At 38.4% G+C, this 15,821-nt stretch overlaps 1 protein-coding gene and 1 long non-coding RNA gene across 8 annotated transcripts; one reads left to right on the plus strand and one right to left on the minus strand.

Moving 5' to 3' along the window:
* Nucleotides 1–357: 357 nt before the first annotated feature.
* LOC124871503 lies at nt 358–819 on the minus strand. Its single transcript, XR_007039034.1, has 2 exons — nt 716–819; nt 358–577 (listed from the first exon to the last, which is right to left on the minus strand). It is a non-coding gene; the product is annotated as an uncharacterized LOC124871503 (long non-coding RNA).
* LOC124871480 (tripartite motif-containing protein 16-like) lies at nt 571–7,719 on the plus strand. 7 transcript variants are annotated; one of them, XR_007039031.1, is made up of 4 exons: nt 571–1,008; nt 1,546–1,711; nt 2,961–3,090; nt 7,033–7,719. XR_007039031.1 is itself a non-coding variant. In XM_047370815.1 (3 exons), the coding sequence occupies exon 3, from the start codon at nt 4,305–4,307 to the stop codon at nt 5,970–5,972; it is 1,668 nt and encodes a 555-aa protein (XP_047226771.1). In that variant the 5' UTR covers nt 1,495–1,711; nt 2,961–3,090; nt 4,272–4,304; the 3' UTR covers nt 5,973–6,462. The 7 variants fall into 7 exon arrangements, 3 of the variants coding, with proteins under 3 accessions (XP_047226771.1, XP_047226790.1, XP_047226781.1); XR_007039032.1 differs by lacking the exon at nt 7,033–7,719 and adding an exon at nt 3,283–4,264; XR_007039033.1 differs by lacking the exon at nt 2,961–3,090.
* The last annotated feature ends 8,102 nt before the right edge of the window (nt 7,720–15,821 follow it).

Raw genomic sequence — 15,821 nt, forward strand, 5'->3', positions numbered from 1 at the left:
GAATTGTTTTACTGGTATATTTTACATTTCCTTCTTTGCAATCAGTGGATTAAGCTGTGAAATCAGTTCCATTTTATCTAAAAAGTTTCCTTTATTCTGTGGCGTATCTGCCTCAAGGTGACCCCTTAGAGGGAGGTTTTGCACAGCTGTAAGGAGCAGCTTCAGCAACAGTTTTAATGTAGATGTGATTCTCATCAACCTTTTTTTGTACGTCTCGTCCAAAGCATCACGCACAGATGAATCTGTAAGAATTTCCTTTTTATGTTCTTCTCCAAGCATACATGGCATTTACATGAGCTTCAGATTCCTCATGGCTCTTAAACCCCATCTTTATACGTTGCCTTTTTCCAGTTTGAGTTCCCTTCATGTGATGTGAAAGGAGTCTCAGAAGCATTTGGAAGAGAAAAGTGTCTGCATGCAAAATAAAAGACAGAGTCCTGATTCTGTGAATATTCAAGCCATTTGTGCTGTGAATACCAGGTCTTGTTAAAGGTCCTCTTCTTGTCACCCAGCACTGATCGGGGAAATACCTTCAAGTGTGGCTGTCTAGGTCCATCTGCTGGATGTTGAGATATATCTAGGGAAGGACAGATTCAATCCATGAAGATTCAGTTGAATCTAAAACAACAATAATATAGATTATTTTCTGCACAATATTAGCTATAATTTCATTTTCACAGGTTTTTGATATGAATCTTAAATTGTAGTTAAATACCATGTGGATGGCTCTGTGTTGTATATGATGTTGGAGGAGAAGATGTCTCACATGGTTCCACATTCTTCTGATCTGGGTGATCATGATCAGGTGAAGAAGTTCCTGAGATGATTTAAGAATATTAAATTTAATTCAAACTAAAATATATATATTATTTTCTTTTTCTTTACAATTATGTACAACAATACATACCTTTGCTTGGTGAGAACTGAAGTGACTGGTCTTCATTTTCTTCCACAGTGGCATCCTCCCTTACAGATCCTGAGATGAATAATAAAGATGTCTTACTGCAAGTATATGACCAGCATCATCTTTCATTTCTATTTAAATGAACTGAGACTGAATAAATATCTACATTCCTGAATATTAGTATTGCTTCCCCCTGGTTATACATTCCTATAGGTTGACCCCATATGTAGCGTATAAACATCCCTTCCTGGTGTTTTCTTTGCTCATTCTCACATACCTTGATTTGCAGAACTCACTGTGGACAATGGCGACTGCTGCTCAGTCCACCTCTCCCTGACCATGTTCTCTGCTTCTGGTTGTACTTTACTCTTCTTAACACTGAACAATTTCTCAATATTTGGAGATCTTTTCATTCTTGCTATTCTCTTTCCCCATGTTTACTGGCTGGTTCTGATGAAAAAAGCTCATTTTTACATGGTTTACATGGTTGTATGTGGCTATAGGTTCCTATTTGTCTTAAATATCCTTTTCATCATTGTACACAATGTGTCAGTAAAATTTACATTACACATTATGAAGTACCGGTATACATAGAAACAATTAATGAGTTATATTTTTACTGAATGTTGCATGTTGTGCAGCTCAGCAACAAGACCGTGTCTGTGGTACCGCATTCGTGGTACGATGAAGGAATCACGCGGTGGCCCAATTACTCCACTGATGGGAGAATAAACAGGGCTGTAGGTTCTGGAGAACCCCCCAATCCCAACTGGACGCAACATCCAGTCCAACTTTGAAAGACCTGTGGTAAGTTTAACTAAAGACCTGGAGTCTGTGTTGTAACCTACTAATAAATCTTTTTGATACATCCCTGAGAACATCCTAAAATTAACCAGGTACTGGTGATCAATTGCTGGTGTGTACTTGGTATCATGGTGCTGAAATCTGTGTGATGAAGAGGAGTATCTGCTTCCTTGCTTCAGCAAACTGTATTTTCACCTTCAAACACAGTGGAAAAAACTGTAGTTGGGTTAACAGTGTAAATACAAGTATTTTGTCAGCATAGTATAACTAAAAACAAAAAGATTTAAAAAATCTTTACCAAATAGGGTTACTGGGTGTGACCAAATTAATATATACTGGTGTATTTAAAAAATACCAATAGTATCTCTTCCACTAGCCTGATATTTAAATTCTGCTGTGTAATGTGATATGGTTTATAATAATCCTATAAATGAGTAGAACTGTTCATGATATTTTAAACATGAGTAAAAGCAGCTAATACATGTTTGTAAAATATACATTGCTCCAAAAGTCAGTGCTCCTTAACTTTATGTGACGAGCATATTGTTGTGTCAAATGGCAGAACTGCCTAAAACTGTTGAATTATTCTTGATCCATTTTATTTACCTGGTTCAGACAGCAGGGGGCAGCACATGTGGCTTATGGCACTGATTGGGTTTTAAAAGCAGGTCTGCATCCTTTGTTTGAATCAATGCTGGAGAGAAGTGTAGACATGCACCGGTGAGTAAGAACCTTAGTTCTAGCAAAGTACATTTATTAAACTGCTTAGAACTTTGGAGAAGTTCTTTAAATTTAAGTTGGGTTTATGGTCAGAGGTGTTTGTAGTGCACAATAGGCTGTGTGTATTTAATAGGCCTGGTGAAGTCTGTGTTGATTTGATGCTGCTGTAAGTTGTTTGGTTCATTCTAATAGTGATTTTGTTTCAACATATGGGTTAAATGGATTAAAGCATTATTTTGCTGTATAAAATGTTAATGGGAGATTTAGCCGGCAGATAGTTCAGGTTTTGGTTTCATTGATTGTAATGAATATTTCTTTATTGAGATTCAATTTAGAACAAATGTAGCTTTGTTTGCTTGCAAGGTTTTCAACCTGCTGATGCTGCTGATAAATCTGCTGTTGCAAACCTCATCTTGAATTAAAGTAATAAAGGATGATAAGAAGAGTTGAACCCTGTCTACTTCCTTCTCGATCCCATCAAGTCGGATCAGCGTTGGTTTAAAAAGACTTGACACATATTGTCCTCTTTCAGATGACTTCATGGCAGCCTGGCAGTTTTTGAAGAAATCTCTAACATGTGAGACGTCTGAATTAGACTCGGGCGACAACAAAGATGCACATGAGCGCATGGAAAGAAAACCCAAACCAATGCAGGTGTTCAAGTATGTACTCTGTGTGTTAATTAGTGTGTACTTGTAAATAGTTAACTGACATCAATGAGCTGTTACATGAAAATGACATAAATAATACATATAACTATGTTCTGATGTTTCTTTCTACATGAACATGGAGCTCTACTATATGCAGGCCTGAGATGTTGTTTTAGAAGCTAACTCTGCTTTAAACTTCTCCAGAACTTTCTCCATGACCCGTCTGCTGTGTTCCTTGGTCTTCATGATGCTGTTTGTTCTCTCATGTTCTCTAACAAACCTCTGAGGCCAGAAACAGAACAGCTGCATTTCTACACAGATAACATGTCATACAAGTGGACACTAGAGCATCCTGAAAGTATTCACAGCGCTGCACTTTTTCCACATTTAGTTATGTAACAGCTTTATTCCAAACGGTATCAAATTCATCTGTTTCCTCAAAACTCTCCACACAATACCCCATTATGACAATGTGAACTAAGTTTGATTGAGATTCATTTATTACAAATAGAAAACTAAGAAATCACATTTACGTAAGTATTTACAGCCTTTGCCATGAAGCTCAAAATTGAGCTGAAGTGTTTTCTGTTTCCACTGATCATCCTTGAGATGTTTCTACAGCTTAAATAGAGAACAAAAAACCCAACACCTAGACCTGCAGACGGCTTCTATAAACATCTGTGAAAGAATGGGTCGCTCTCAGGAGCTCAGTGAATTCCAGCTTGGTACCGTGACAGGATGCCACTGGGCACTGGGTCCAGTCATTACATTTCAATCATGTTTCCTTTTCTATGCTTAGTTCTCATGAACTGTAGTCCCCATTCAAATCCATAAAGATAGCTTTTAGGTCAGACCTTGGCAGGATTACTTCAACCTGACCTGACTTAGGTGCTCCTCTTCAGACATGATTGTAGTTCACCAAAACCAACTAAGTTCTGCTGATGAGGACTGCTGAATCCCAGCTACCTGTTCTTATCCAGGACTGCTCTATTCTACTTCAGTGAAACAGACTCCTGCATTTAAACGCAGCGGCTCCTGTATGTCCCCAGATTTCCTTGTTCCCTCCCCTTCAGATCTGCAGCTTAAAGCTGGGTGTAGCCAACGCTCCCTGAAGGTGAAAGCTGATTGGCTGCAGCCTCTCTGCACTGACACGTGATTCATAGATCAGAGCTCAAAGTTGTTTCTGTTTTCAGGAAGTGAAACTCTCACAGTCACTGAGACGAGAAATGGAGCAGAATCAGCTGGACCGAGAAACCTTCTCCTGTTCGATCTGTCTGGATCTACTGAAGGATCCAGTGGCTATTCCCTGTGGACACAGTTACTGTATGAACTGTATTAGAAGCTTCTGGGATGAGAAGGAGGAGAAGAAAAGCTACCACTGTCCTCAGTGCAGGCAGGCCTTCATACCGAGGCCTGTCCTCCAGAAAAACACCATGTTAGCAGCTTTAGTGGAGCAGCTGAAGAAGACTGGACTCCAAGCTGCTCCTGCTGATCACTGCTATGCTGGACCTGAAGATGTGGCCTGTGATTTCTGCACTGGAAGAAAACTGAAAGCCATCAAGTCCTGTTTATTCTGTCTGGCCTCTTACTGTGAGAAACACCTTCAGCCTCATTATGATTCAGCTCCATTTAAGAAACACAAGCTGGTGGAGCCCTCCAAGAACCTCCAGGAGAACATCTGCTCTCGTCATGATGAGGTGATGAAGATGTTCTGTCGTACTGATCAGAAGTGTATCTGTTATCTCTGCTCTGTGGATGAACATAAAGGTCACGACACAGTCTCAGCTGCAGCAGAAAGGACTGAGAGGCAGAGAGAGCTGGAGGTGAGACGAGAAGAAATCCAGCAGAGAATCCAGGACAGAGAGAAAGATGTGAAGCTGCTTCAACAGGAGGTGGAGGCCATCAATCACTCTGCTGATAAAACAGTGGAGGACAGTGAGAAGATCTTCACTGAGCTGATCCGTCTCATCCAGAAAAGAAGCTCTGATGTGAAGCAGCAGATCAGATCCCAGCAGGAAACTGAAGTGAGTCGAGTCAAAGAGCTTCAGGAGAAGCTGGAGCAGGAGATCACTGAGCTGAAGAGGAAAGACGCTGAGCTGAAGCAGCTCTCAAACACAGAAGATCACAACCAGTTTCTCCACAACTACCCCTCACTGTCAGCACTCAGTGAGTCTACACACTCATCCAGCATCAATATCCGTCCTCTGAGATACTTTGAGGATGTGACAGCAGCTGTGTCAGAGCTCAGAGATAAACTACAGGACATCCTGAGAGACACATGGACAAACATCTCACTGACCCTCACTGAGGTGGAGGTTTTACTGTCAGAACCAGAACCAAAGAGCAGAGCTGGATTCTTAAAATATTCATGTGAAATCACACTGGATCCAAACACAGCAAACACAGGGCTGTTACTATCAGAGGAGAACAGGAAGGTGACATGGATGGATCAACATCAGTCTTATTCTAGTCATCCAGACAGATTCACTGATTGTTCTCAGGTTCTGAGTAGAGAGAGTCTGACTGGACGTTGTTACTGGGAGGTGGAGTGGAGAGGGTTTCTAGTTTATGTAGCAGTCGCATACAAGAACATCAGCAGAGCAGGAAGTGGGAATGAATGTAGATTTGGATTTAATGACAAATCTTGGTCATTAGATTGTTCCCAAGAAGGTTATAAATTTGGTCACAACAAGATCTGGACCTCCATCTCAGGTCCTGGTTCCTCCAGAGTAGGAGTGTACCTGGATCACAGAGCAGGTCTTCTGTCCTTCTACAGCGTCTCTGAAACCATGACTCTCCTCCACAGAGTCCAGACCACATTCACTCAGCCGCTACATGCTGGACTTTCGGTTTACTGGGGCGGAGGTTCTGCAGAGTTGTATAAACCCAAATAGATGTTCTGTCTTGTTTCTGATTGTTGATCAGGGTTCATGGTTCTGATGTCTCTGCTCTGCTGTTCTGTTCTTCTTCATTGTTCTTGTTTAAATGTAGTTCTCTGTGTCTGTGTTCCAGGAACCAGAAAGGATTTCACTGCTGATGTTTTCTTTCATTCTTATTTGACACAGAAATATTTCTCCACATGAAAATCTAAACTTCTCTGGGCTCTAATGGTTCTGGTTTCATATTTGTATTGATGTATTTGGATCTTCTGGTTTCTCTTCCACTGTTCTGCAGAACAAATGTTGTTCTTGTTTAAATCAGTTGAGATTGAAGTGAACTGAACTTGCTTCTGGTTTCTTTATTGTGATCTAAAGAAGAAAACTGAAACTAACATCAACTTAGAACTGATGCTGTTTTCTTCTGAATCCTTTAGATTTAGATCAGAAAAATATATGTCTGCTGTTCTGTCTCTTTGGATTTCTTCAATAAAACAACTTGATTCCAGAGAAATGTGGAAAGTTTTCTTTTCATTCTAACAATAAATTGTGAGTTTTGTCGTCTAAAGAGCAGAAACATTTCCTTCAGAGTGTCTCATGTGATGCTGGATCAGATCAGATGTTTGGTTTCACCTTCATTCATCAAGAACATCCTCTGCTTCCACCACTGCTGCAGAGAGATTACAGAAAGAAAGCATTTATTACAGGAACTGATCAGTTCACCTGTCAATACAAACAAATATCAATTCAATTAGTGATTTTTATCCAGAGATAATTGGCTCATCATACTTATTCTGATTTAGTTCATAATTTATGTTAAAATATTAAAAGTCAGACTAAATATTTGATCAGTGTGAAGTTTGAGGGTTTTTAAGCTGTGATGTGGAAACAAGAACTTCAGAGAATAAAGTCAGTAAATATTTAACTGTTGATTGTAAATGAGGAGACAAAGGTTAGATTTCCAGCTCTGCTTCTTATTCTGCAGGCTGTAAAAACTTGATAATCCTCCCTCTTCTTCCTGCTCTCAAACACAGCAGCTCCTCTCTGACCACAGATGTCCTTGTTCCCTCCCCTTCAGATCTGAAAACAGACACACACCTCTAACACACCTAATGTCTACAGGGACAACAGGAGCAACAATCTGACCTGAGGTCAGTGGATTACATTTAGCTTTAAGATGCTGCAGATCGTCATGGTTTCCAGTCAGGATGAAATATTCTGGGATGGAAACACACATGCTTTAGTAAACCAAGCCCCCAGATCTGTAGATAGAAGTCTGCTCTTTGAAACAAACCAAAAGCTGCAAAATCTTTGTAAAATTCCTCCAGTTGTGAGGATTTTATTTGGCCAGACTCATCATCCTTTCAAAGAGCCACACAGACTGCTGCAGCCGCTGGATTAACACTAATGACTCATCCCAGTTTTAATGGAGGAACAAATGCAATCTGGTAACTAATCTAGATAAGTTGTTAACTTTGTTTCTGGAGCAGTTTAATAAATCAGCTGCTCCTCTAATCACCTGCCAGGCCTTTCTGACCTTTAGACCTTTGATACCTCAGATTGGCAGCTGTGGCTCAGTGGGGAAGAGCAGTCGTCTGGTTGTGGGTTTGATTCCAGCTTCCTCCACCACACGTCAAAGTGTCAGATCTGTGTTAGTGTGTGATGTGTGTGTGGATGGGTGAATGTAACTAGTGTTAAAGAGCTTTGAGTTGTCAGTATGACATTATATAAGCTCAGTCCGTTTAGATGCTGACCTGCAGGATGAAGAGGAAAAGTGAGAGGAAGTTCTCCTGTTCCTGTGCTGCAAACCTCCATGCAGATACACAACCCTGCAAACCCTGTCAAAGCACACAGAAACCTCTACAAGCAGCAGCTTCTGCAGCAGAGACGCTCATTTTAAAGATTCATTGGATATTCTCAACTATGTTGGCAGCGTTGGACAAAACCAAATAAATGGAGGCAGAAAACTTTAATGAGTTAATAACATGTTTGAGATCAGCTTCTATCCTCTTATTTTCTGTATTTTCTGTGATTTGATGAACAAACAATAAAACTACTGAGAAAAGAATAACAGTCTGTGAAACATCAGAAAATAGTTTTAATGTCCAGAACATAGCAGAAAATATATGTTTCTTTCTGGCTTTGTTGAAATAAAACATGTTAATTACAAAGAGATCAGGTTGTTTTTGATCAGTGAGATAAAGATCATATTCCTCCGTCTCTCATTCCAAGGAAAAACAGCTAAAGAAGTGAAGCTCATCATTTCTCCTGTCACTGAGCAGCATCAGGGTTACAGGTTGGGTTTCATGTTAACAAACTCTTCTTCAACACTAGAGGGCGCCATCATCCTGGTAAAAGTCATCAAGAGAAGTTCCTCAGTGTGTCAGCATGATGGAGATTGTGGATTAAACCTGGGAGAAATGTTGTAGACGTGTCATAAAATGATAGTTTAGCTTTCAACAATGTAATAAACAGGAAGAAGTGTGTGACTGAGCTTCATCTGGAGACCAAAAAGGATTTAACAAGCTGCTGGTGAGTTGGAGTCTTGAACTAGAGTCTCCATCTCTGCTTTCCAACAAGTTACAAAGTGTTTTCATTTCAGTATTTTTGTTAAACTTTAGTTGTTAAAGACCCACAGTGAACTTAAAGTGAAAAATATGATGGAGTAACTGGGCTTCTCTTGTGTTGCCTCTTGAACCAAAGCCTAAAACTACCAACCAGACACTGGGAACCATAGGAGAGGAGAGTAGAGAAACTTTGTTAACTTGGACTTCCAGCTGACAATAAAACACAAAACAATCAACCACCACCTGAGAAACACAGGTTGCTTTTATAGAGATAAGATGTAACGACCATGGTTCAAATACTTTTATATTTTCATTAGTTTTTATTTAGTTTTGACTTCTGATTTTCATTCTATTTTAGTTTTAATTCGTTTGTAGTATTTGAAAATGCTCAGTTTCAGTTAAGTTTTTATTAGTTTTATTTAAGTTTTTATTAGTTTCATTTAAGGTTTTAGTCTTTTATGTAATACGACTTACATACCAGGCCCAAGACTGAAAATAAATTAAATAATAGAAATAGTTGTGTTTAACAAAATCCCAGAAAATGATGATAGATTTTACAAAAATGTCTTATTTTTGGCAGATGAACAACCAAACATACCAGACAAATATGAAAGATATGGCAGAGTAACTTTCAGAGGTTATGTAAACGAAGTAATAGCACCTTCAAGGTAGGTATTGTAGATTAACAGAAGTTAGCCATTTTGAAGTCATTTGCTAATTTCATTTTGAATGTTATGAAGCTCAACATTAAATTCAGGTGTTACAGTTCTGAAAAAACAAACAGTGAAACTGACTGACAACACCATAACAAAAGCCAAGCCATCGTGATACAATAAGGCTTTGGATACTTTCTGCAAGTATTCTGGTAGTTTACACCACAGCTGCTGGAAGTTGGTGGGATTTGATTTTTGTAGTGTTAAGATATCCCTTAATGAAACATTGTTGAAACAGAAAAGTACCAAACTGAACTGTGAGTGTGGATGGGTGAAAAGGAGACATACATCAGTCAAGTCAGATATTTTTGTTGATCTTAAGGGAAACCTGTTGCTCCAGAGATGTGGTTGTTCTGTTTCTTAGTCCAGATGTTAGCAGTCCACACACAGAAAAGATGTGTTCAACAAATGCTTGTGAAGCAGGGACACTAACAAGATCCAAAGCTGCTGGGAAAGTTTTAGATCAACAACCTGCCTTGATTTCCAGAAATGCAGCGTTGTCTCATTGACCTCATCCTGTTTGACCTCAGTGATTCACTTCTCAACCTCAGTTAACAGAACGTCTTCATTTACAGATGAGAAGTTGCCCTCTATACGAGATGCAAGGAAGCCGTATTTCTGAAGAACAGTAAAAAGGACACCTGGGACAGTTTTGGTGGGATCTGCTGTGTCCTCGTCCTTAGTAGTAGTGGCTGGGTTCTACTGAGCTGCCAGGTTCTGCACAAAGGACGGTGCTGCTTTCATCGGTGATGCTGAATCTGGTGACTGAAGAATCAGTGAAACATTTGGGTCCAACAGACAGGCTCCTGCTGCTGTACCATCAAACTGTGTGGAATCAGGATGAAGAATACCAGCAAACCGCTCTCTTAAAGACTTCAGCAGGACCTGAGCTAAGGGATTCCTCAAAGGGCTCGTCAGCAGGTGGGCCTCAAGGTTGAGCAGACATGGCACTACTTGTGAGAGTGACTGACTGTCACTCTGAAGCTGGTCTGTATGGATGGCAAAGGGTTCAAACAGCTTGACAGGGTTCTCCATCTTGGCCCAATCACTTGTGAGGAGTGTGTCCATCCCTAACTCCTCAAGAAGTTGCTTTAGTTCAGCTCTGGTTTCTAGCAGTCGTCTCAACATGTCAAAAGTACTGTTCCACCGAGTGGTACAATCCTGGATCAGAGTTTTGTTCAACTTTTTCATCATGTCTTCATTTGCCACAGATGATTTCCTTGCAGCATGAACCAATTTTCTTCTATTGTTCTGACTGAATCAGCAGTTGGGTGTTTCATGGCATCCTTCATGGTGAGCTGGAGTGTATGTGCAAGGCATGGCATCCTGTGGAGCTTGCTGCTCTCCCCATCTTCTTGAAGCTCAAGGTCTTCAAAAGAAAACAGGCAAATTTTGTTCTATTTCCACTTAAGGTACGCATTTAATTTAATACAAAAATATTTCAGAAACTATAGGAATTAGCTCCATATGATTTCAGGTTATGCTGCAGGTCTCTCAAATAAGGCTGGACAATAAATCAATTTTATTGATTATTTCAAATTTGCTTCATATGAAGATTTTCTTGTTGGAAAATCTAAATTTTTGTTCAATGCACTCCTTAGTATTTAGTTCAGAGAGACAAAAACACGCCTGATTCCCACAGAAAAACAGAAAATTGCAGCTAGCAAAGTACAGCTTGTTCACAAAAAAGGTTATTTTACAATCATGTTTTACAGCTTGTATTTAGTCCCTCTTAATTCAGCTCAACTGCCTAAAAGATGACAAGTTTTTAAAAATAATCTGTCGTTTGTAAATAGTTTTTATCAGGGTCATAGAAAGAGAGAGTTACGACACTCCCATTGACCTCTATAGAAAGAAGGAAAGTCACGTAGGTCATGGAGCTGCTAATAGGTCCAAACACCAGCAGCTCCAACATTGGACGTAGTTCATTCTCGGTGTTTCGGAAGAATGTTTTACGATAAGTTGATGAAAATACAACATTATATTGCTATTGTGAAGCTTTAGTTGACTATTTTGTATCGCAGATTAACAATAATATTTTATATCGCCAGGTTTAGTTAATTAAGCATGTTAACTCACTTGTTGTATTTTAACTGCAGTAGTTCATTGTAAGCATGGCGGGTTTTAGACGAGTTTATCTCATTGTGTCTGATTCAGCATTTTAAAATGTCCATTACAGCTTACATTCTTAACGTTGATCATTTTCTAATTTTTATTGTATTTCCAGCTACTGAACTAGCACATCTTGAAAAATACTGTGATATTGGGATGGTTAATTTAGTTAAAGTTATAGATTGTTTGTCAACGACGGCAACATAAATAGGGACATTATCATTAAACGTGATTGTGAAGATGAGTCATTTTTTATTATTCTTTTCCAGGTAAACCACACGAGAATGGCTTAAAGGAACTGCTGAACCTTGTTGCAAACAAAGCACCACAAAGGTAACAAGATCTCATTTTTCTGTCCTTAAAAATAATAAGAGCTGAATCAAGATGTTTGAACAAAATGATTTAAAGACCTTAACAAAGTTGGTATTTACAGCAGGATTGTTACTTAACATTTATTTTATGTTATTAGTTTTGCATTTGCTAGTCATGGGTGAAGTTGAAGTAGATATTAGAATCTATCTCAAGACAGAACAAGAGATTGTGAATTATTACTGGAACATATCAGCATTAATACACAGTAGAACAGTAAGAAAAATACTTTTAAAAAATCAAAGATAGATAGATAGATAGATAGATAGATAGATAGATAGATAGATAGATAGATAGATAGATAGATAGATAGATAGATAGATAGATAGATAGATAGATAGATAGATAGATAGATAGATAGATAGATAGATAGATAGATAGATAGATAGATAGATAGATAGATAGATAGATAGATAGATAGATAGATAGATAGATAGATAGATAGATAGATAGATAGATAGATAGATAGATAGATAGATAGATAGATAGATAGATAGATAGATAGATAGATAGATAGATAGATAGATAGATAGATAGATAGATAGATAAATGAAGTAACTAAAAAGTTGTGTGTGTGGAGGGGGGAGGGGAAGGGGCTGTTGAAAATATAACATGTTCTTCAAAGGTACTTTTAAGTTGCAGAAATATTTAACTGAAGCCGGACGTTATTGTGTCTGAATGCTTCAAAAAAGTTTTGGATCTCCGACAACACATCAACAGAAATGTAATCTACAACACCACCACCAGAGGGCAATGTTGCATCAGGTTTTACTTCTTGCAACATCAGACGATAGAAGCTTCCTGTATCTTCATCTAGAGAATTGTGTCCCTACATGTTTGTGACATCGATCTGTTACATTTAAGCCTAAAATTATTCACACCCCTGGCAGATTCAGATTAAAGTAGGTTAAAGGTTTGCTCTGACTGGAGGTAACACCAATGTTTTATAGCGGCCCAGCCAGAGTCCTGACTTGAATCTGATAGAGAATCTATCTGTACAGGGAGTTAAAGATTAGGATGATGGCCAAGAGGCCTTCCTACCTCAAAGACTTAGAGGTCATCACAAAAGAAAAATCTAAATCTAAAGGGTTTGATTATTGCAAAACCAGTAAAGATGCTTCCACTGACTACTGAAAAGGGCATAAATTATTTTGCAAAATGCCATTATATATATTTATAAATATATATATATATATATATATATATATATATATATATTTATAAATATATATATATATATATATATATATATATATATATATTTATAAATATATATATATATATATATATATTTATATATATATATATATTTATATTGAGCTGGTTGTTCAATACACAAGTTAAAATCCTGTCTCATTTTATCGTCTTACTTCATCAGTCTCCATAACTTTTTTACATTGTCCTTTGTCTCCATCTTTAATCTGTTCTAATTTTCATCTTTGCATTTTGTAACTTTTTCCTTTCTCTGTACCAACTCCTCCTTTCTTTTTCTGCATCTCTAATTTAGTTCTTACATTTCTTGCCGTTCTGTCATAAGTAAATCCTCCTTGGGCCATTAATGTCAGGAGGAAAGTATTTCACTTGTGGCTCCACGGTGAACCGTTCTGCAGCACGACGCTAACTGCTGTAGAAACTAATGAAACAGCTTCACCAGTCTGCCACGCTGAGATTCATCAACACTCCCCTGTCTGGTTCTTTCAGTCGTTCTGCTCTTATGGTTGCTGAGGGAAATTTGCTTTGCAGAATCTGGATTAAGCCATTCACAGAAAACACGAGTGATAATCACCTAGCTTCTCATAAGTGTTGGTAAGGAGCAGACAGGGACTGCAGAGCAATAATAACTGGGATGTAAAAGGCTTCATCATTTTACATCCAAATGGAGGGAAGTAATTGCAGAGGGGATTAAAAACACCTCAGGTTGTTTTACTGAACCAGCTGCATGTTTCCAGTCGCTTTCAAGCCTCTAAGACAGAGCTGGGACATGGTATTTAGAGCTGTGGAAATAAATCCGACCTCTGACCCACGTTTAGTCCCAACCTCCAATGCAGGACGCAGGCAGATCGAACCGAAGGAGTAAAAACAGCTGAAGGCAGAAGTGAAATGTTGCTTCGTCACAGATGTTTCTAAAAAGATTTACATATACGCTGTTATTTAATATCTCCCTGATGAAAAATAACATAATTTCTTTTTTTATATAATTTCCTTTAAATATGTCTAATGAACATCTAGATAGATTCCTTGATGTGTGTTGATATTTTTATTCCAGGCCTTTTAAATGAACGGTTAACTACCATCAGGGTACATAATTTGACTTCCATTCAATGCTTCATCAGGCACTGCAAGCTGCAGGGTCTGCACATGACTGGTCTTAAAGGTCACAATGAGGTCATTGTCATCTCATCTGAAATAGAAAGTCTTTTGTTCTCAAGGCTCTTTGCAGACCAAGTACCACATGCCTGACCAGCTTCTCTTCCAAACATGAAGGCAACTTCACTCTGTACAAAGACCCTGCTGCGTAGGTCAGAGCATGAGTGGTCTTGGCAGGGTTATGATGAAATCCCAAAGGACTATAACAAAAGCAGTGGGGTCCTCATCAAACCACAGAAGCTAGGATGGGTGGAGATACCACATGTCATACCACACTAACCAAGATCATTATGCACATCTGAAAGGGAATGTGAAATGACTACTGATTCAAGGTCGCAAAGTGGACTGACTTCAGCTTTTCAGTTTTTCCACAACAGCCGATGACAGACTTGAGTGGTTTCTTCAGGCCTCAGATCCCCTCAATGACTGAAGATGTTTATGTAGGGTTTTAAACATTCACAAAATGTCTGTTGAAGTTCTGGAGGTTTGTAAATTTGGTGGATAATTTTATGGCTTTCTTCTTGCAGCTCCTCCAGAGTTTCCATGGGTATCTTGGTGACATCCATGTCTTGGTAGGTCTGTTGCTGGTCCATCCTCTGCCAGGGGTCAGATCATGGACTTCAACAGATTTCTGTGAGATCTGCAAAGCTTGGGATATTGTTTTAGAACCTAACCCTGCATTAAACTTCTCTACAATGTTCTCCCTGACCTGTCTGCTGTATTCCTTAGTCTTCATGATGCTGTTTGTTCACTAATGTTCACTAAAACCTCTGAGGCCTTCATGGAATATCTGGATTTATACTCAGATTAAGTTACACACAGCTGCACTCTGATTAGCTCATATCTGAAGTCATTATAAATGCAAAACACATAAAATCCTAGTAATACACAGTTATGTTTGTGGTTGTAACATGACAAAATGTGGAAAAGTTCAAGTCTAAACGGACCCTTAGAAGTGACAGAGAAAATGAGTATGCCAACATTGTCTCTACACAAAAGGAAAATCAACCTGGAGAACTGAAAGATTTAATCAACGACAAAACGCACTAATGACAGAAATACAACAGATATCATAGCATTGGGGAAAAACTACAAATCTGCTATTTTGTTTTTAGATCCATGAAAAGGTGCAGAAAATGTTAGCCTTGTCTGCTAGCGATGGTATGCTAACTGATCATTACTGTTAAGCTAGCTGTAGCTATTAGCCATCTATGATTTTTTATTTCATATTTTAGGTAACCAGAATAAATGATTGAGACTGAGAGTTAATAATGTTATTCAGATGATCATATTTAATATGAATTTAATTTATATTATTTTTATCTTTAAGCCTTTTCCCTTTCATTTCTTCCTGTTTGGAACTAGCTCCCAATGTTGAATTTCTTCGTTTAACATTTTGTTAAATTAGAAGATTGTTCTATTTTTAGTATTTTAATCCTAATGTTTTAAAGTCTGTAGACAGCTACTGTCTTTAAAATGTAAATCAATTGATCTTCTAATGAATCAGGTTTGTGACACAAACTGCAGCAGAACAGAAAGATATTGCATCTGCTGAAAATAGAAGATTTATGACTGTAAACGTGATGAAGCACTGCATGGTAAACTGTAAAGCCTGCTTTTCTCACTTTATTTCCTTTTTAGCTCTGATAACAGGTCAGGCTATCATACTTTGAACTTTCTCCTGCTGCTGTTCATATAACAGCTGGAGAGGAAAGAAGCTGTGGAACATCAGCTCATAC

This window comes from Girardinichthys multiradiatus, chromosome 1 (assembly GCF_021462225.1).
Source record: "Girardinichthys multiradiatus isolate DD_20200921_A chromosome 1, DD_fGirMul_XY1, whole genome shotgun sequence".
Classification (NCBI taxonomy): Eukaryota; Metazoa; Chordata; class Actinopteri; order Cyprinodontiformes; family Goodeidae; genus Girardinichthys; species Girardinichthys multiradiatus.